Source organism: Cucurbita maxima, unplaced genomic scaffold, assembly GCF_002738345.1.
Source record: "Cucurbita maxima cultivar Rimu unplaced genomic scaffold, Cmax_1.0 Cma_Scf00010, whole genome shotgun sequence".
Classification (NCBI taxonomy): Eukaryota; Viridiplantae; Streptophyta; class Magnoliopsida; order Cucurbitales; family Cucurbitaceae; genus Cucurbita; species Cucurbita maxima.
The window spans coordinates 5,278,725-5,298,148 of record NW_019272026.1 but is presented as its reverse complement, the minus strand read 5'-3'; the positions used below and the strand labels follow the sequence as shown (position 1 = coordinate 5,298,148).

The 19,424-nt window shown below is 38.8% G+C and overlaps 6 protein-coding genes and 1 non-coding gene across 10 annotated transcripts; 5 read left to right on the top strand and 2 right to left on the bottom strand.

The window, feature by feature from the left end:
- Positions 1-99: 99 nt before the first annotated feature.
- Positions 100-4,637, top strand: LOC111484952 (CRM-domain containing factor CFM3, chloroplastic/mitochondrial-like). 3 transcript variants are annotated; one of them, XR_002718599.1, is made up of 10 exons: positions 100-1,056; positions 1,157-1,586; positions 1,677-1,807; positions 1,918-2,259; positions 2,362-2,518; positions 2,591-2,883; positions 2,974-3,033; positions 3,417-3,488; positions 3,574-3,769; positions 4,080-4,637. XR_002718599.1 is itself a non-coding variant. In XM_023131613.1 (9 exons), exons 1-9 carry the CDS (start codon positions 268-270, stop codon positions 3,706-3,708), a joined length of 2,409 nt encoding a protein of 802 aa, XP_022987381.1. In that variant the 5' UTR covers positions 100-267; the 3' UTR covers positions 3,709-4,637. The 3 variants fall into 3 exon arrangements, 1 of the variants encoding a protein (XP_022987381.1); XR_002718600.1 differs by having other exon boundaries at positions 4,022-4,637; XM_023131613.1 differs by having other exon boundaries at positions 3,574-4,637.
- Positions 4,638-5,239: 602 nt separating this feature from the next.
- LOC111485054 (NAC domain-containing protein 100-like) lies at positions 5,240-6,704 on the bottom strand. The gene is made up of 3 exons (XM_023131743.1): positions 6,548-6,704; positions 6,207-6,472; positions 5,240-5,889 (listed from the first exon to the last, which is right to left on the bottom strand). Exons 1-3 carry the CDS (start codon positions 6,702-6,704, stop codon positions 5,434-5,436), a joined length of 879 nt encoding a protein of 292 aa, XP_022987511.1. The 3' UTR covers positions 5,240-5,433.
- A 1,730-nt stretch (positions 6,705-8,434) lies between these two features.
- LOC111485728 lies at positions 8,435-11,761 on the top strand. 2 transcript variants are annotated; one of them, XM_023132738.1, is made up of 5 exons: positions 8,435-8,940; positions 9,217-9,505; positions 9,595-9,981; positions 10,954-11,171; positions 11,241-11,761. In XM_023132738.1, the coding sequence occupies exons 1-5, from the start codon at positions 8,452-8,454 to the stop codon at positions 11,484-11,486; spliced, it is 1,629 nt and encodes a 542-aa protein (XP_022988506.1). In that variant the 5' UTR covers positions 8,435-8,451; the 3' UTR covers positions 11,487-11,761. The 2 variants fall into 2 exon arrangements, with proteins under 2 accessions (XP_022988506.1, XP_022988507.1); XM_023132739.1 differs by having other exon boundaries at positions 8,435-8,922; positions 11,241-11,486.
- A 601-nt stretch (positions 11,762-12,362) lies between these two features.
- Positions 12,363-14,225, top strand: LOC111484938. The gene is made up of 4 exons (XM_023131589.1): positions 12,363-12,582; positions 13,181-13,359; positions 13,483-13,543; positions 13,664-14,225. Exons 2-4 carry the CDS (start codon positions 13,214-13,216, stop codon positions 13,940-13,942), a joined length of 486 nt encoding a protein of 161 aa, XP_022987357.1. The 5' UTR covers positions 12,363-12,582; positions 13,181-13,213; the 3' UTR covers positions 13,943-14,225.
- Positions 14,226-15,034: 809 nt separating this feature from the next.
- LOC111484937 (LOB domain-containing protein 40-like) lies at positions 15,035-16,378 on the top strand. Its single transcript, XM_023131588.1, has 2 exons — positions 15,035-15,637; positions 15,723-16,378. Exons 1-2 carry the CDS (start codon positions 15,448-15,450, stop codon positions 16,256-16,258), a joined length of 726 nt encoding a protein of 241 aa, XP_022987356.1. The 5' UTR covers positions 15,035-15,447; the 3' UTR covers positions 16,259-16,378.
- A 505-nt stretch (positions 16,379-16,883) lies between these two features.
- On the top strand, positions 16,884-16,957 carry TRNAN-GUU. Its single transcript has one exon. It is a non-coding gene; the product is annotated as a tRNA-Asn (tRNA).
- A 363-nt stretch (positions 16,958-17,320) lies between these two features.
- On the bottom strand, positions 17,321-19,251 carry LOC111484935 (zinc finger protein CONSTANS-LIKE 16). The gene is made up of 2 exons (XM_023131587.1): positions 17,810-19,251; positions 17,321-17,641 (listed from the first exon to the last, which is right to left on the bottom strand). The coding sequence occupies exons 1-2, from the start codon at positions 18,698-18,700 to the stop codon at positions 17,432-17,434; spliced, it is 1,101 nt and encodes a 366-aa protein (XP_022987355.1). The 5' UTR covers positions 18,701-19,251; the 3' UTR covers positions 17,321-17,431.
- Between the last annotated feature and the right edge of the window lie 173 nt (positions 19,252-19,424).

Sequence of the window (19,424 nt, the reverse complement as noted above, 5' to 3'; positions counted from 1 at the left end):
AAACTTAAATTGAAATCAATTTTCTTTTCTTATGCTATACAGTAGTATAAATTATTTTAAATTATACATTTAGTTTTTGAATTAAAATCCCGACTTTTATAGAAAAATCTTATCCATCGTCTTCTCTCAGCTGAAGCTTCTCTTCCTCCACTCTGCAACCCTCAAGCTTGGTTTCCTCTTCTTTCTGCTTCTTTGGTTGCCTCCAATGGCCGACGAAAGCAAAGAAACAATGCATTCCAGACTCAGTTGTTGATTAAGCTTACAGATATGGCCTTTGCAACTACCAAACTATCGGAACTGCCATTGAAGAACTCGCTTCCACTCTTCTCCCACTCGCGTACTCTTCTTTCATCCCCCAATTTGTCTTTACAGATTCTAAAGACATTCTCTTCTCTCAGAACCCCCACTGAGCACAGCGGCAAGCGAATCCCTAAAACCTCCCACAATTCTGGACCCTCTTCTTCTTGGATCTCCAAATGGCCTCATGGGAGCTCTCGTAATGATCGTAAAGTCGAGAAGAATTTGGCCGAAACGACCCGAGATGATCGAACTGATCGAGCGGAGAATCAGACGCAATTCTTCGATAAGAACAGAGGGGAGAGTGCAGTTGATCGAATTGTGCTTCGCTTACGAAATTTAGGGATAGAGGAGGATAACGAATTGGATTCTCTCGAGCCAATGCCGGTGACGGGGGAGGAAAGATTTGGGGATTTACTTCAACGTGAATGGATTCGACCGGATACCATATTGGATGAAATGGTTCTGCCATGGGAGAGAGAGGAGGAAAGGGCTGAAGAGGAGGGCGGTGGAAGAGGGTTGAAAAGGAGAAAGATGAAACCTCCGACATTAGCTGAATTGACAATTGAAGATGAGGAGCTGAGGCGACTGAGGGGAATGGGGATGTTCATTAGAGAGCGGATTAACATACCCAAAGCAGGGATTACGCAAGCAGTGCTAGAGAAGATTCATGGGAAATGGAGGAAGGAGGAACTTGTAAGGCTTAAGTTTCACGAGGAGCTTGCACACGACATGAAGACAGCGCACCAAATTGTAGAGGTTTGTTCTTGATTAGATTTTTTTAAATAAAGTTCCTGATTGGCACTCCATTATTAGTATACTATGTGTTTGTTAAATACTTGAATGATCTGATGACCAGCGAAGAACTGGAGGATTGGTTCTATGGAGGTCTGGAAGTGTTATGGTAGTTTACCGCGGAAGTAACTATGAAGCGCCATCGAATACTAAGCCCCTTGCAAGGGAGGGGGAAGGGATATTCATCCCAGATGCTTCTTCTGCTGCCACTTCAACAATGAGTGGCAGTGTTGCGGCTTCAGCTCCAGGGACGGCCAAGATGACAAAGGAAGAGGTTGAATACAACCAACTCCTAGATGGTTTAGGTCCTCGTTTTGTTGAATGGTGGGGCACAGGGGTGCTTCCTATTGATGCTGATCAGCTTCCTCCGAGTATTCCCGGTTACAAAACTCCTCTCAGGCTTCTCCCAACTGGAATGCGGTCGGGACTTACCAATGCAGAGATGACTGAGATGAGGAAGCTTGCGAAATCCTTGCCTTGTCATTTTGCTCTTGGTATTTCCTAATGCCCTTTAATTTTTCTGCATGATTCTGTTATGAACATACTATTTGGTGATGTTTTTTCCTCCAAATCTGTATATGCAGGGAGAAACAGGAACCATCAGGGCTTGGCTGTTGCTATACTTAAACTTTGGGAGAAAAGCCTAGTGGCTAAAATTGCTGTTAAAAGAGGTATACAGAATACCAATAATAAACTCATGGCTGAGGAGATAAGGGTGCGTTTCATATTTCTATAATGAATGCAGTTTCTTTTTAAGCAGAAGTTTAGAACCAAACTGCCATGTTATTTGTTGCTTATACTAATATCATTTTCACATGGCTGCAGTATTTAACAGGAGGTATGTTACTATTGAGGAACAAGTATTTTATCGTCGTATATCGTGGGAAGGATTTTCTCCCACCAAGTGTAGCTGCAGCGTTGGCAGAACGGCAGGAATTAACAAAACAGATTCAAGACTTGGAAGAGAAAGCTCGAAATAAAGTCGTCGAGGCAACTTCATCAAGCGATGATGGACAGGCACCTGCAGGTACCTTGGCTGAATTTTATGAGGCTCAGTCCAGGTGGGGAAGGGAAATATCTGCTGAAGAGCGTGAAAAAATGATTGAAGAAAGCTCGAGAGTGAAAACTGCAAAACTTGTCAGACGAATTGAACATAAGCTAGGTGTTGTAAGTATTATCTTATTTTGTTCGGTCCGAGAATGTTCGATTGCTGATATTGATCTTCTCATAGAATACTCAACTTCTATCTTTTAATAACTTGATGGTTAGGCCCAAGCTAAGAAACTTAGAGCAGAAAGATTGCTATCTAGAATTGAAGCGTCCATGGTTCTTTCTGGCCCGGATGATGACCAGGAAACAATAACGGATGAGGAACGGGTCATGTTTCGAAAAGTTGGGTTACGAATGACAGCATATTTACCCATAGGTGAGTGAAATTAATTTGAAAATGTAGTTAAATTTCTATATTCTTTCTTAAACAATAATCATGATTTTCCAGGCATTCGTGGTGTCTTTGATGGTGTGGTTGAAAACATGCATTTACACTGGAAGCATAGGGAGCTGGTTAAGTTAATTAGCAAGCAAAAGACACTTGCTTTTGTGGAAGAAACAGCAAGATTGTTAGAGTATGAGAGTGGTGGGATACTAGTTTCGATCGATCGAGTTCCAAAAGGATATACCCTTATTTACTATCGAGGAAAGAATTATCGTCGACCCATTGCCTTGAGGCCAAGAAACTTGCTTACAAAGGCAAAAGCATTGAAGCGTTCGGTTGCCATGCAGCGTCATGAGGTTCCATTTTTCTCCATTTTTTTGGTGTTAATCATCTACTGTTCTTGACCCCTGATGTCCACCTTGAATCATCTATCTGGAACTTTGTAGGCTCTCAGTCAGCATATATCTGAACTCGAGAAAAACATAGAGGAAATGAAGAAAGAAATTGTAAGTAGAAACTTCTCAAATTCTGCATAACATTTTCTTCCATGTTACATAGGATAGAAACTATAGGAGCATCTCGTATGAGTTCTCTGCATACGTGGGATTGTCGGGTTCGAGTGGGAAGGGGTGGCCTTAGCTCCCCTGAACAGGCCAGACCCACCGCTAGCAGATATTATCTTTTTTGGGCTTTCCTTTTTGGGCTTCTCCTCAAGGCTTTAAAGCGCGTCTGCTAGATAAAGGTTTCCACATGCTTATAAAGGGTGTTTTGTTCTCTTTCCGACCAATGTGGGATATCACATCCCCATACCGACCCCACCACAAAAAATGGATATTGTCACGGATCGCCCGATTCTTTGTTTGAGGTAATTGTTAATTGCCAATCATAGGGTGTTACTGAAGATACAGATGATGAGAATAACTGGTCGTCTCAGGATGGACCTGTCTCAGGATCTTTCCAAGTGAGTTTCTGACTGCTATTTCCTCTGTTCCCTGTATAAAAGTTGAATAGAAGTTTAAGGTCAAAATATGTGTTATGATCTGTAGGACGAGGAAGCATCTTTGTCTGCGATTTCAGATGATGACAGTGATGAAGATAGCAATGATGAAGACAGTGAGTTCGAAGAAGATAAAGATTTTGATTTTTCCGACTCGGAAAGCACCGATGATCCTCTGAACTAGGTTGGGAGAGTATATCCAAGTTGTGAACAGATGGAGTGTTCTTATTGCAATTGCATTTCAGGTACCTTATTCTTTCCCTTAAAGCATGTTGTTTCGTGGCCTAAGATATTACATTAGGTGCTACCCAGCTCACGTACCGCTTTAATGAGCGAACAGCCCTGGTTATATGATTCTGGTAACAGGTTCTCCCAAGTAAATGTGAGAATACTACTAAATATTTAGATCCATCCTTATCTTTTATAGTACTGTTCAGTCTAGGATTCTTCACTCAAATCAGAAATGATCCGTCTTTCTTCTACCCTTGCCATGAAAGAGTTAAACTAAGTCCAATCCATAACTCTGTTGAACCTCCTAATTTCGGGCCGTACCAGGTTGAACGATGTGGAAAACGTACCACCAACCCCAGACCCGATATCTGCCGAAGTCAATCATGCCATTTTCCAATGAAAGCTGGTTTCAAAACTGTGCCTGCTGGGTAATTTATAAGAACCACTCAGAAATTTGCTTCAAGTTCAAGCTAAAATGGGTGTGATCTATTTTTCCCTGTGAATCACTCATTTACTCGTTAGAACAGGAACAATGGAGCAACGGATTCCTCAAGGCTTCATTGTTTCCTTTTCTCTTCTGCAGCTGAAGTGAAGTGCAAGATTCATGTATCAATTCAGCCAATGATCCAAATTTTTTCTTCCAAGTTCTAACCATTATCTGGTTTTGTTCCACTTCCAAATGGCTCCTTTTGATAAATTATTGGTATCTGTTATTCCTTGCTTGTAAAGAAGGTCAATATAGGAGGCCCCCTTAATGTTTTTTTAACAGGATCATAAAGTGGATTCCTTACACAACTTGGGTTCGAGGGACTCAAAATTTCCAAAGCTTCTTTGTTTGACTTGTTTGTTCTTAATTATTGAGAACTAAAATTATTTTCTTTTTGTACGTTGAAAAAGCACATCTTTTGAGATTTACCATCTTATACTGTTGATTTTAGTTTGAATGAAATGAATTTCATAGCGTGTCAATTTAAAATGATAGAAGAATAATCATTTTTGTAATAGGATATCGTGTCAGCATTTGATTTAGCTCGTAATAACACAAAGTAAAAGAACACCGATGGTAACATTTTAGACTATATGGGACAGTATGCAAGTGCAAGTGAAGTTAATGTGACATGAAAGTCAAAGTCAAACAATTAGGTTTTCTTTTGTACCACATGTTACTTTGACTTTAAGAAACTTCAAATTTGGAGGATTTATATGTATCGAGATACTATATTTGCTTGGTAAACGGTAAGTTCAGAGACACTAAGTTTCAGCGACAATATATTATAAGGACCTCAACTTGGAAAATTGTCCATTTAGTTATTGAAATGTTAAAATCTATTATAATCTACGGATTAAAACTATTTAGTATATATTATTAGTACAAAGCATTTTTGTTGATGGTACCATGGGAATAAAACCACATAACACGTAATATCTCAAGCCCACCGTTAGTAGATATAATTCACTTTGATATATTACGTATCGCCATTAAATTTCACACTCTTATAAAGAATGTTTCGTTCTCCTCTCCAATCAACGTGGAATCTGATTTGAGACAATTAACTCCTGAGATTGAAAGGGAGGTTTCACCTATAACATTTGAACTCAATATGGGTCTACTCATCCCTAAAACTTGCCTTATTGAAACTGACATATTAGAAAGTTTAAGAAGAGGGTTATCTCTTTGTCACCATAGGGAGTCCAAGTTGAATGGTTGCTCCTGCTGTTGCTGCTGGGTTGAAGAGTCAAAGACTTTTGAAGAGGAAGAAGGTTGGAAGCAGCTCAAATGGTGAGTTCCAAATTGAGCATCAACGCCCCTTTGATGGAAGGCTGTAAGTTGCAATGCCTTGAGAGGAAGAGAATTCATGGAAAGATTGGAATTAAGTGGGCATGATGAAGGTGAAGGAAGAGCACTGATAGAAGCTGCTTCATTTGCAGGTGCACCCCAATTCATATTCATCATATCAACCATGCTATTGTTTTCATATGTTTCAGCTGAAATGTTGCTGAAGTTACTGAAATTTGATACCTCAATGCCTCCAAATTCATTCATAATTGAGTTTGTCTCACAACATGATGACAACTGCTGTGGCTTCTTTCCTGTGTTTTGCTTCTCAAACACCCTGCAAACTACCCATTCTTCCTGAAAAAGAGTAAAAAAAGCTAACTCCCATTAATAAATGGATGCAAGATATTTGTGTAACGACTCAGACCCACTGCTAATAGGTATTGTCTTTTTTTTTTTGCTTTCTCTTTTGAGCTTCTCCTCAAAGATTTAAAATGCGTCTGCTACGAGAACTACACCCTTATAAAGAATGTTTTGTTCTCATCTCCAACCAACATGGAACATCACAATTTGTCTATAATAAAAAGTCAAATATAGTATCACAATGGAAGACTAAATATCATATAAGATATTTGCTTATATTAACGAGTCAAATATTCACAGAAACAACTTACCTTCGAGCGTTTGAAAAAATGGTTGTTTAGTGAGCGGTATTCATGCATAACCCAATTACTTTTCACACCTCTCGGAGCTCTTCCCTTATAAAACACCAGAGTTTTCTTCATTCCCACCAAAACACCATCGCCAAAGATCTCCTTATCTTTTCCCGTCGTCTTCCAATAACCTGCCTCGGTCGCTCGATTGGTCCGAAGCCCGGTCGGGTACTTCCAATCTCTCAAGCTGAAAAAGTACCACTCCTTCTCTCCCATCGAAGCTTTAGCTGATGAGTTACAGTAAAACGATTTAATTATATCAACACCTTAACGAACATAAACCCAAAAAAACATGAGATTACCAGGGAGATTCCAAGGCTCATTGTTGTTGAGATCCACAACCCCAATTGGTTTAGAAGTGAAAGAAGAATCAGAAAGCTTGCGAGTGAGATAATAAGAAATGAGTTCTTCATCAGTAGGATGGAATCTGAAGCCAGGTGGCAGATTTTCCTCCTCCATTCAACAACTCCTAAGATCAGCTATTATTTTGAAGAACAACAAGTACATATATATATATATATATATATATACACGAAATTGGATTCTTTTTATCTTCTTTATTACAGCTAACACGTTGACAAAGATGTGCATGGAAATATGGGGTTTTCTACCGTTTACAAAATTACCATAATGCCATTGCTTTGCATGAGAAAAAAATCATTTTTTTTTTAATTTCCCTATTAAATGTTTGAAGTAATTAAATTGGTGACAAATTAATAGGAGGTTTTTTTTAAAAAAAAAAAAAATGAAATAATGTAGGCGAGAGAAACGAAGTATTCACCCTCTCTCTAACATACACATGTTATCCACTAAGTTTCGACTAAGGGACAAAATCGACTAGCAGTGAACTTGAATTGTTATAAACGATCTCAGTTTCGACTCCACTGAAGGGAGTTAGATATGGTAATTATTTAGAGTCGGAAGAAATGGTTTGTAATTAAAAAGATTGAATTTATAATTTAAGAATTTAATATTGTTAGAACATTCTATATAAAAAGTAGTTTGAAACGGTAAAAACATAAGATTTTGTAGTAAATTAGTGAATAAATATATATATATTAAGGTTATTATTTTAGTAAGAGTGGTTAAAAGGGTGACCAAACGACAGGACTGCGTATAAAATAAAAATAATAAATAATATTAAAATCCAATTTCCTAACTACAATTTGGATTAAATTTTAAATACACTACGTAATCAAAATCCCTTAGGCTTCTAGAAACTCACCCACATGCTTATTTATACTTGCTATATATTCTAATTTCTTATAATTCACAAATTTAGCTAGCTTTAAATTAAATACAAGGTAACAATAATTTTATTTTATTTTTTATTTATTAATATGACAGCAATTCCAATAAAATATAAATAAAATAATACTTCCATTAAAATAAAATTCTAACTATTTTAAATTTCAAAATCTTAATATAAATATAAATACTTTTTTTTTTGAAATAAAATATTTAGTAATATTTCCTTAAAATTCTGATTAAAAAGTAGAGCAGACAAATGTACAGAAAAGAAACCTTAGAGGCAAAGGTAAGGACAAGCATGCAGCTGCCTAAAAAACTATAAAAATAAATAATAAATAATAAATAAAAATCTCTAAATTATCTTTTTTTTTTTTAAATATCATGGAAACTAAATTTACATTAAAATAGTACAAAATATATCATATTTTTATAATTATTTTAAATTTCGATATTTCTTTGAAAAAGGCATCTTATTTCATTTGTTTGTCGTAAGTAATGCGTGTGATTTAGTTTAGGTTTATATATATATATGTATATATATATTTATATATATGAAATTCATTGAATTACAAGTGATTCCAATTAGTTTGTTGAGGAAGGAAGTTGAGAGTATCTCCAAGTCTCCAACTGCGTAAGTTATATATATGGTAAAGTAAAAATGGGTTCAATATTATTTTAAAAGTATATACTTGCCAAGTTACAAATCTACCCCGCTCATCCTTCACAAAACGGGATCAGTGGTGGGTCAAATATGTAATTTCCTACATGGGATTATGGACAAAGGAAACATTCTTCCTTTCTCTCTTTCTCCTTTGTATATCTCACTCTTCTTTCTTTTTCTTTTTCTTTTTTTAATAAAATAATAATAATAATAATAATAATAATAATAATAATAATAATAATAAAATGTGTATGTATGTGTTGTTGGGAGGTGATTTTAGAGCAATAATCCAAAATGCAATATTATTGGTGTAAAGAAGCAGAAGAAGAAGGTGTTCTAAGGCTATTCTACAATCTCTCCTCCTCCTTCTTCCTTCTCTTCTTCTTCTTCTCCTTCTCTTCTATTCTCCTCTTCAAATTCTTCCACTTCCTTGGCTCTCCTCTTCAAATTTTTTTTTGCAGAAATGAATACGAATATGCATACGACGTCCAGGACGACGAGGAAGAGGAAGAAGAAGAAGCGTGCGGTACCGAGGTTGAAAGGACGACGTTTCTTGATAAAGAAGCTGAAACTAGGATGAGCCGGTGGCAAAGCCAGCTTCCTGATGAAGAAGAATTGTTATTCATAGATTTGGAGGAGCCTTGGCTCATGGAATCCTCTCACCCACATGCCCAACTCAAAACTAGTACCTCGGTTTATGAGTCCCCACAGTCGCTACGAGAAGACGATAACGATGAAGATGACCAGATGCCAAAAGAATTTTCATCACGATTCTCTACAATGGTACGATATTGTTCACTTTAAACATAAGCGACCTCTCGTGGGTCTACTTTTTGTTTCCCCAAAAGGCTTCATTCTATCTTATTAATCGTGGCTTTTGTGATATTGTCCACTTTGAACCTAAGGTCTCGTGGCTTTGTTTTTTGTTTCTCCAAACCGTTTTATACTAATGAAGATATATTCCTTACTTGTAAATCAATGACCGTTCCTTAAATTAGCCAATGTGGGACTCCCTCTTAACCATCTTCGACGTTAACTTGGAAAGTGAGATCCGTGCAGGACTCGGAGCAGCTCGTGAGAAAGATCTTGGTGGAGGATGATAAAAGAAGAGATGAGAATGGAAATTATTTGGTATTTAGGGATTCATGCACAGTGGGATCAACATCAAAGAGCTCATCAGAGTGGAGAAGCTCAATAAACGGTAGAGACCACTCCGGAACTGAAGATCCACTCTCTTCATCTTCAAGGAGGAGCTGCCCCAAATGGGAATCCTTCACTGTTTTCCAGAAATATGATGAAGAAATGATGTTTCTTGATCGAATCACTGCCCAAAAGCTTCACGAAACAGGTCTCTACTTTTTGACCCATTTCATACTTTAATTCCTTCCACCTCAAGTAACCAAAAGATTCCATCTTGGCATAAATTTTTTGACACAGAGTCACTGAGATCAATTAAAGTGTGCCCAAGATCGCTATCAGAGAGGATTGTTCATAAGTTTGGGAGCATGAACATGAACAAGAAGGCCTCAGATGTGAAGCAGAACCCATATCATGAACTGGAGGCTGCCTATGTAGCACAAATTTGCTTGACATGGGAGGCTCTAAATTGGAACTATAAGAATTTTGTGAACAACAAATTGAGTTGTTGCACGAGAGATTTGGACGGTGGATGTCCTGGCAAAGTTGCTCAACAGTTTCAACAGTTTCAAGTTCTTCTTCAACGTTATGTTGAGAATGAGCCTTATGAACATGGCCGTCGCCCTGAGATTTATGCTCGTATGAGACTCTTGGCTCCTAATTTGCTCCAAGTCCCTGAATTTATAGGTACAATTTTGTTTAAAATTCGAAAACGTATTATAGATGTTACCACTAACCAATATTGTCTTTCTCTTTTGGGCTTCCCCTCAAGACTTTAAAACGCATCTGTTAGGGGAAGGTTTCCACATTCTTATAAAGGGCGTCGACGTCCTCACTAGCACTCGTTTCTTTCTCCAATCGATGTGGGACCCCGACTAAATCCACCCCTTTGGAGCTAGCATCTTTACTGGCCCACTGTCTCGTGTCTACCCCCTTCTGGGAGGCTGACACATAGTCCACTGTCTAGCTTTGATACCATTTGTAACGGCCCAAGCCTACCACTCGAGGCTTTAAAACGCGTATGCTAGTGAAGGTTTCCACACCCTAAGAGTGTTTTGTTCTCCTCCCCAACCAATGTGAGGCATCACAATCCACCTCCATTCGAGGCCCAGCAACCTCAGACACTCTTTCCTTTCTCTAATTGATGTGGGACCCTGACCAAATCCACCCCCTTTGGAGCTAGCGTTCTTCCTGGCACACCATCTCATGTCTACCCCCTTTAGGGAACAACAAGAAGGTTGGCACATCGTCTGGTGTTTGGCTCTATACCATTTTTAACAGCCCAAGTCCATCACTAGCGGATAATGTCCTCCTTGGATTTTCCCTTTCAGGCTTCCCCTAAAGCTTTAAAAAGCATCGGTTAAGGGAAGGTTTCCACACCCTTATAAATGAGATTTTGTTTTTCTCTCAACCAATAGAGGAAAAGATTAGTAACACTATTGTCAGTACCTTTAAAATTGAAGATTGAGATGATTTATAAGAGGTAGATCGGTGGTTTTCGTCCATACGTTGACAGATAATAACTTTTTAATAAAAATTAAAGTATGTTAATACTACATTTAAAAGTTCGTGGATAATTTTTTAAATATTTTAAAAATATACGGTATTAGTGAAACTTTTGAAACAAAGTACTAACAGTTTTGATCGTGGATTTTGAAGATTCAGAGGACGAGGATAAGGAAGGAGGCGGGTACGGGTCAAGAATATCGTCGCCATCTTTTCTAATGATCATGGAGGATGGAATAAGAACATACATGAACTTCTTGAAAGCAGATAAAGAGAAACCATGCGAGATTGTAGCTTCATTTTTCAAGAGAAAGAAAAGGGCTGCTGTTGATCCAACTCTCCTCCAACTCATGAAGAAAGTTAACCAAAAAGTAAGCAAATCTAGCTCAACATGGGTTCGTACAACTTCAAGATTCTTATCATTCTTATTATGAGTGCAGAAGAGGATAAAGCTTAAAGACCTTCGTCGTGCTGGGAAGTGCTTGAGGAAAAGGAAGCTCACCGTGGAGGAAGAAATGGAGATCTTGATGGCTCTTATAGACCTAAGAGTGGTCTCTAGGGTTCTAAGAACCGCGGATTTAACTGAAGAACAGCTCCATTGGTGCGAGGCTAAAATGAGCAAAGTTCGAATTTTGGATGGAAAACTTCAACGAGATTCCTCGCCTCTTTTCTTCCCGGCTCATTAAGATCACCGTCGTTGAGATGGGATCAAAGGAAGAGTGAATATCTCCTATTTTAGATTAAAAATACTTAGGCCCTCGACATGGGAAGACGAGATTCGAGCTAGCAACCAAGGCAGCTTTTGAATTAGAGTTTATTTTTATTTTGAAGGGTCTGAATAAAACATGTTTTAGCGAGAATAAAAACGGCCAAGTTTTTAATAATCTGATTCATTTTAATTCAATCATGTTATTATTTGCTAATTATGATATAATTGTATGGAATTGAATAAAGTTTTATATTTTAATTTCTTTACTTCTGAATAGTTTTATAATTTTGTTTATTATCTATTTATTTTAATATTGTTACATTAGATTGGGCCTAACTCAACGGATAGATCCAAATTCGACTTGGATGGGTTGGTTCATGGGTTAGGCTGGGCTGGGCTGGGCTGGGCTGATCAACCGTTGACCTTGGACTGGGCTTGAGGACTTTTGGGCCGATGATGAGAAAGGGTTTATTTTGTAGATTTTGTTTTTGGAATTTAAATCTAATTTAACCTAATTTATTAAATAATAGAATAAAAAATTCCAAATTATATATTGAATTAAATTGTACTGAGCGTTATAATTTCTCTTTTAAAAAAAACAGGAAAATAAAAAGAGCATGTGTTATTCTTTATTATTATTTTTTATTTTTAATTTTAATTGCGTTGCAGATCTACAAATTAAAATTAATAAATGCGTGGCATCCGGAATCATGTGGCCAAAAAATCTCTCAGAGTGGGACCCACGGAACTGAATGAACGGCTGGAGATCCAACATCGTGAATCAATGAGAAAATCAACGGTTGAAAATACAGTATCTGATGCTCGTTGGCGCAGATTAGAATGTCTCATATCCAATTCCCAACCTACCCATCATCTTCATCCCTGTTCTATGAATAGTGAACTCAAAGTCCTCTGCAACTCCTCTTTCTCCATTTCTCTTCAAATTCCTCTCTCTCTCTCTTAACCAGTGAAACTCAAACTTCTGTGCTTCTCTCTCTCTTGTTTCCTTCTCTATCTCTCTACTCCTCTTCCTTCACCAGACGTTTCTTTCCGCGGAGGAGCCGCCATTTCAGGTATCTCCTCTTTCTCTCTGTGTCTGTGTTGGTTGGTTATCTATTTGTTTGACAACATTTTCTGGTGGTGATTGTTTTCCGGTTTGGATTGCTTGTTTTCTGCTCGGTTCTTCAAGAATTTTAGGCTTCTTTTTTAGTTTTCAAATTTTGGTCGGATTGTTTGTTTAGAGCCTCGGGACTTGATTCGAATGATAATTGAACAATAACCTTCACTGGAGAGGAGGATTAATGGGAGAATAAGGTTTACATTTCAACCGATTTCAGTTTTCCCCCATTGTTGATCTCCCGAACTTTTAGCCGGTTGTTGTCGCTGCTCGAGAGAGAGACAGAGAGGGGGGGGGGGGGGGGGGGGGGGGGGGGGGGGGGGGGGGGGGGGGGGGGGGGGGGGGGGGGGGGGGGGGGGGGGGGGGGGGGGGGGGGGGGGGGTGGCTCTTTGAGTTTTTGTGTTGTGCATATCGATGTCCTTCTCTAATTTGTTAAGAGATAAAAAGAAGTCTAGAGTTGCACGTAATGAGAGTTCAAAATGGGATTTGTTTCTATCCACTTTGCTGAAAAATCTAAGTTGCCTGAAAGGTGTTTGTTTATTTGTTTGTTGTAGAGCTTTAAGTTGTAAGGAGGAATATCAAAGAGAATGAACAGGTGGGTTTACGAGCACAACACTATGGCTGCCTGCCAAGAGATGAGGATGGAATCTGTGGTTTGTCCTAAGCCACGCCGCTTGGTTCTTCAAACCCTTCCTGATAATGACCCCATCACTGCCCATAGATGGCCCATCGGGTCCGTTAATCCCAATTTAAACTTCTTTTTGCTAGAATTAAGACCTTTCTGTTTTTGATTATGTGGATATGAACTTGAATCTCTGAGAATAAACTTCTTATTTATGAATATGCTTCCTTGCAGCCATGCCAAGACTGGAAATTCTAAAGCAGGAGCTGAATTTCTTGATATGATCCTCGCTAAGGTTCTTAATTACTCTCTCTCAGTGTTTATCTTGATTGATGACTTATTTCTGTCGTGTGTAAGATTGAAGAGCTACTACTACCAACACAAACTTTTAAATGTGATTCTTTTTATATCATAGGAAAGTTTTGGTGAAAATTTAAGCCACCAATTGGCAACATCTCCCCCATTCTTTTGGGGGACTCCACCAAGTAGGACTTCCAACCCTTTAGTCCAAGATGAACAATTTGGTAATGGTAACAATATCTACCAACTTTGTGAAGAACCCCCATCTCCAGCAACCCATAAAGGTGGATGCACCCGTATGAAATTTGGGCATCGACCTGCAGCAGTCCGAATCGAAGGATTCGACTGTCTTGACCGCGATGCCCGAAATTGCAGCATTTCTGTTGTGGCTTAACCAAAAGGGAGGCAGCCTAGGTATTTGAAGTGGAGGAGATTTGGGATAGGAGAATTGAGTTGAAACTGATGCGTCTTTTTTCTTTCTTTTCACTAATGTGTAAAGTTGTATATAGAAGAGTCAATCAAATGCATGATGGATGTTGTTGCTGAGTCCTTTTGTTGTTGTTGTTGCTGCTGTTCATCAAATCTCAAAGAGATGTCTCTGTAATTAAGGTGACTAATGATGTTTTAGACGATCTAATCTGAGGAAATAAAGAAGAGAACTTTCTCAATTTTGTTTCTGTTTGTTCATGTTTTCTTTACTTCTATACCCTCGCACTCTCAATATTAATTAACATATTTGGGGGGTCACTTTCATAATTTTGCATAAAAAGAGGGTGTAGGAGGGACTAGAAAATATGGCCACAGAGGGTGGAGGGTTGGTGGCCATTTTTTTCTACTGCAAATGGGATGATGATGGTTTTTGAGAGTTCAAAAGATGGTAACTGGGAATAAAATATGAGCCGCAGATTTGGAACCATTTCCCAATACCTTGAATGTGAAACTTGTCTTTTAGTTTGAGTTTAGACAGCAAGTGTAATTAACCAAGAAGCAGACACGTTGTAATGCTTCATCTCTTTCTTTTCCTTCTTTTTTCTGGTATTGTTCGTCTTATTCTTGATGAATGGTTTCAATCTCACAGCTAACATGTTAAAATTTCTATGAAATTTGTCGTTTTATTTTCAGAAGACCAAATTCTATTTACTCGTCGAACCAAATCTTTAAACGTTCTAGTCAAAATGTTAATGAGGCTGAAGTTTAGTCCTTGGACCAAGGTTTTTCCTTCTGGGGACTTGAATTGTTACTGAGTGCTGGCCCCTAACGGGTTAAATTATGAGGGAGAATGAAACATTTCTCATAAATGTGTGAAAATCTATTCCTAACAAACTTGTCAGCATTTCTTAGATTATTCATTTTTGCCCATTATATATTGTCGTGAACCTCACTTTATTAAAACATCTTTACTATGAAGAGGGTCGAGCTCCACTTTGACTGACAAACAATTATATTTAATAGCTTGCGAAATATAAATTTAAAAATTTATTAGACCCAACATGAAATAAAATAAAATTTAAAATTGGAAGTAAATAGGCGGATAGAGATAAGTTGGGAATAGCCGCCGCCGAGATGACGAAAAGCAAGCGTGTGGATTTAGCATCTGAATTCTCGTCCTCGTCTCAGACTGTGGGCGCTCCTTCCTCGCCCTCAGCTTTCCTCCCTTGTTTTTTTCCTTCTACGCACTTTCTGAGCCATTTTGTTTTAATATAGTTAGTGGAATTGGATGAGAACTCGCAGCCGTCAACAAACACTTCCCCAATGGGTAACAAAACCAGAGAATCACCAAAACTGGAAAACCATTAGCGCCCATCAATACAAAAACAAAACCCACCCTCGTTTCCTTCCCCATTACAACACAACTTTCTTTCTCTTCTTCGCAATCCAATCCAATCCAATCCATCGCCTATGCGTATGAGCTGCAACGGATGCCGAGTTCTTCGCAAAGGCTGCAGTGAGAGCTGCTCCATCAGACCCTGTCTTCAATGGATCAAAACCCCTCAATCCCAAGCCAATGCTACTTTCTTCCTCGCCAAATTCTACGGCCGAGCTGGCCTCCTTAACCTCATCAATGCCGGCCCCGACCATCTCCGCCCTGGTATTTTACTTACCCATTTCTTATCTCTCTCAATTGCTCTGTTTCAATTACTTATAACTGGATTTTTGTTTTGTGGGTCCTTCAGCTATTTTTAAATCTTTGCTGTTCGAGGCGTGTGGCCGGATTGTCAATCCGATCTTCGGGTCGGCCGGATTGTTGTGGTCCGGGAGTTGGCAGCTGTGTCAGGACGCCGTGGAAGCCGTTCTAAATGGCGTACCGATTCCGCCGGTTTCTTGCGAGATGGCGACGTCCCACATGGGCCCACCTTTGAAAGGCTGCGACATCCGCCACGTGTCCAAAAAGCAAGGCTCCGGTCTTAGTGAGATAAAGAAGCGGCGGAGGTTCAAGCGCAAGCCGAAGCCGAAGGAGGAACCGGTTATGTTACCCGAGTTCGTAGTGGATGGACCGGCCCGGATTTCATCGGAGCCCCGGTGTTTCAAGTTTGAGTTGGACAATCTAGAGGGCCATGTGTCGCCGGAGAAGGTCTGCGGCAGCGAACATACCGAGTGCTTGTCGGTGGAGACCGCGGAGGCTTCTTCGGTGGGCCAGGGTGGTGGCGTGGAGTTGGAACTTACCTTGGGGTTTGGGCACGGTCGGATGCTGACGTGTAAAGAGAGATAGATGATTTTGCTCTCAAGAATTTTGAAAATATTGTACAAAAGCAAATTTGTATTACTAAAAAATCATAAATATGTTGAATCACAGATTATATTATACACAATACCCTCTCATATTTATTAATTTTCAATACTTTGAAATTTTACTTTTTTATTATTCAACTTTCTAATTTTATTAAAATAATAATCATAAAATTTGAAATTTTTTTAAAATTATCTTTTATGAAATAATGATAATGAATGGTTAATAATATAATAATACATTATTCACTCCGCGAAAATCAACGAAGTTTTCAAAATATTGATATCAAATTAAATTTATGTTTATGCTTCATATTTTCATAATTTAAATTATAGTGTTGATTTGTATTTTATTTCTTCTATTTCGAAAAGGGACAAAAAAAAAATAGAAAGATTATTATTAGAGAAAATATTGATTTAAAAAAAATTAATCCTATCTTTTATTTTTTGAAAAATATATTTTCTATGATATAATTATCAAACTTGCTGTGGTTGTTAACCACAAGGTCGGAGGTTCAAACCCTTCTTCTAGCGCTATTTTATAACCTTATTGTATTGTTTTATAGTATTAAAAATTAGTTAAAATTAAAATTAAAAAATTAGCATCTGCTGGAATAGCTCAGTTGGTTAGAGCGTGTGGCTGTTAACCACAAGGTCGGAGGTTCAAGCCCTCCTTCTAGCGTGTTTAGCTTTTTTCCTTTTCTTTCTCAAGTTTTATTTTTTAAAATTTAATTTCTGTCTTTTTTTTAAAACCGTTCATAAAAATTACATTATTTACCTTCTCAACCAAATGTAATACAGTTAACCTACTCCTTAACTCATAAGGGGCATAATTACAAAATTATATTGGGTGGAATAGCTCCGTTAGAGAGTGTGGAGGCTCATATGTTTATATCTTAGAATGAAAAAAGAAATAAGAATTTTGTTTTGTTTATTAATAAAAATACAAAAGGAGGTCCTTAATATTGTCACTCCCTCACTTGTTGTAGAAAGAGAGAGAAAGGAAGTTGTAATCTAAACAAGTTCGTTCCATGGCTGAGCTTCTTCAAAGTGGTATTATGTTACAATCATGCTTATACCCTAAAACCCAAAGCTTCCAAAAAATTTGCAGGAACCAAAGCAAAGAAGCTTCCACAGATGGAGACCGCAAAAAAGATTAACACGATGGTGTTGGTGTTCTCTTGACAAACCGACCTTTCATTCTTGGTCTCTTCTCAGCGTTGAGCTTCCTCACTTGGTACCTTATTTTCTTCGAAAACAGCCGTGTTCTTCGCTTCTCTCTGTACCTCGACACTCTTGCCTCCCTTTCCCCGTCGTTTCTCCATCCTCCTTTCTCTCCATTCTCATGTACACCCCATTCCTCCTCCTGCACTCATCAAATTTAGGGTTATTGAGTACACCCAATTGCTATAAATTTATGGGTTGAACGAAAAGTTACCTAAACTCGATCGCATGGATCGAACAGGGTTATGAAACGTTTTTGTTTTCGTGTATTTGAATGAATTTTGAAGAAGAAAAGTTGAAAAATTTATACCCAACAATCATCGAGGTCGAATTCAGGCCGATCTCCTGTAGTATACGGAGAAGATCGAGTGTCCCAAGCGGTGATAATCGCATCGTAATTTAGCCTCAAGAATATGTTCTTCTTCTTGATCTTCTTCTTCACTTTTAGTTCTTGCTCAAACACTTTCACTTCATCCTCCACCTTGTTGATCTCTTCCTCTTCAATTTCCTCCCCTTTAAAATTCCAATCTTGTACTAATTCTTCTTCTTCTTCTTCATCTTTGACCTTAACTATTGTAGTTCGATCGTATTGTTCTTCTTGTTCTTGTTCTTGTTCTTGTTCTTGTTCTTGTCTTACTAACAAACTCTCTACATCCGCTACGAATTCCGCAAGATCGACCTCCGACGGTAAAAACCCATCTCCAAAATCGTCCAATTCGTGGGTTAGCGAGAATTTTTCGTTGTCAAATAATGGATCAAACACGGGAACTTGTTGATGATGATGATGAAATTGGCGGTGTTCGTCTTCGTTGTCGTCGATTGAGAACCCTTCATCATTGCTAATCTCAGGAACAAGAGAAAAAACGGAAGCTTTTGTTGATGAAATTTGTTTGTTGGGTCGTGGAGTTCTTGCCTTACGAGTAAAGCCCTTAAGCCATGGAGGGAGATGAGGTTGAGATTGAGCTTGACCTTGATGAGTGGACTTCAACGACGCCGTTTCCAACCGAATTCGGTCGTGTCTTCTCGCAAGCTGATTAGCTGAATGGACCGACACATCGCAAGCTTGACAAAGGAAAGCATCGTCCGCCGCACAAAACCAATGCGCCCTTTTGCATAAACAAGCATCGCATACACGCGCCGTCCTCCCTCCCATCATCGTCGCCGCAGCCTCCGCCGCTGCCTTCCTCTCGCTTCGCAGCATAGCCCAAGTGGGGTTTGTCAATTACTGGCGTAGACAATCGACTAAAGCTTTTAACTTGGAAGTGGGGGCTGAGGGTCACGAGGGGATGTTGCGCTTTTTGGGGCCTACAAAATTGGTGTCTGTGGGCGTTGATTGGCTGGAGTTTTCAACGCCATCCTATTCCCTGAAATCTCATTGGTGGGGTGTCCATTGCAGGGGATTCCATGCACTGCCAACTAACTTCACAAATCTCTCTCAATTATGGCTTGTCTTTATACCGAGGCGATCAATAATTGAGCCGGCCCTGTTGGTGTGGTGAATTATGGTCCCCGTTTTGTTGCGCTTTCAGGGAGCTCTTGTGGTGCTGCTTCTTTTTTTTCTTCTCTCCTCAAAAATGCCTGCTTCTCACTCCATACATTCCTCCTTGTGGCTATTACCGAATCATTTTCAGCCATCAAATGTGTTTTCGAACTTACAACTCTCGTCCCTCTGGCTAATGTGTAAGTTTCGTTCTTGTCGTTCACCCAAGAATGTTTTTCGAAAGGAACTCGTCTGAGTGGAGATTTGAATCTCAATGATATTAGTTAAGAAATTTAACCCAATTGAATGCACCAAAAAGTTAAAAAAAAGTTCAAGAGGTAGCATATGACTTTGATCAATTGATGGTTGACTAGGCCTTAAGCCAAACCGCCCCACTGTTGTCCAAACCCAACCATCCATGTTTTAGGCTCAATTAAGCTTCAGG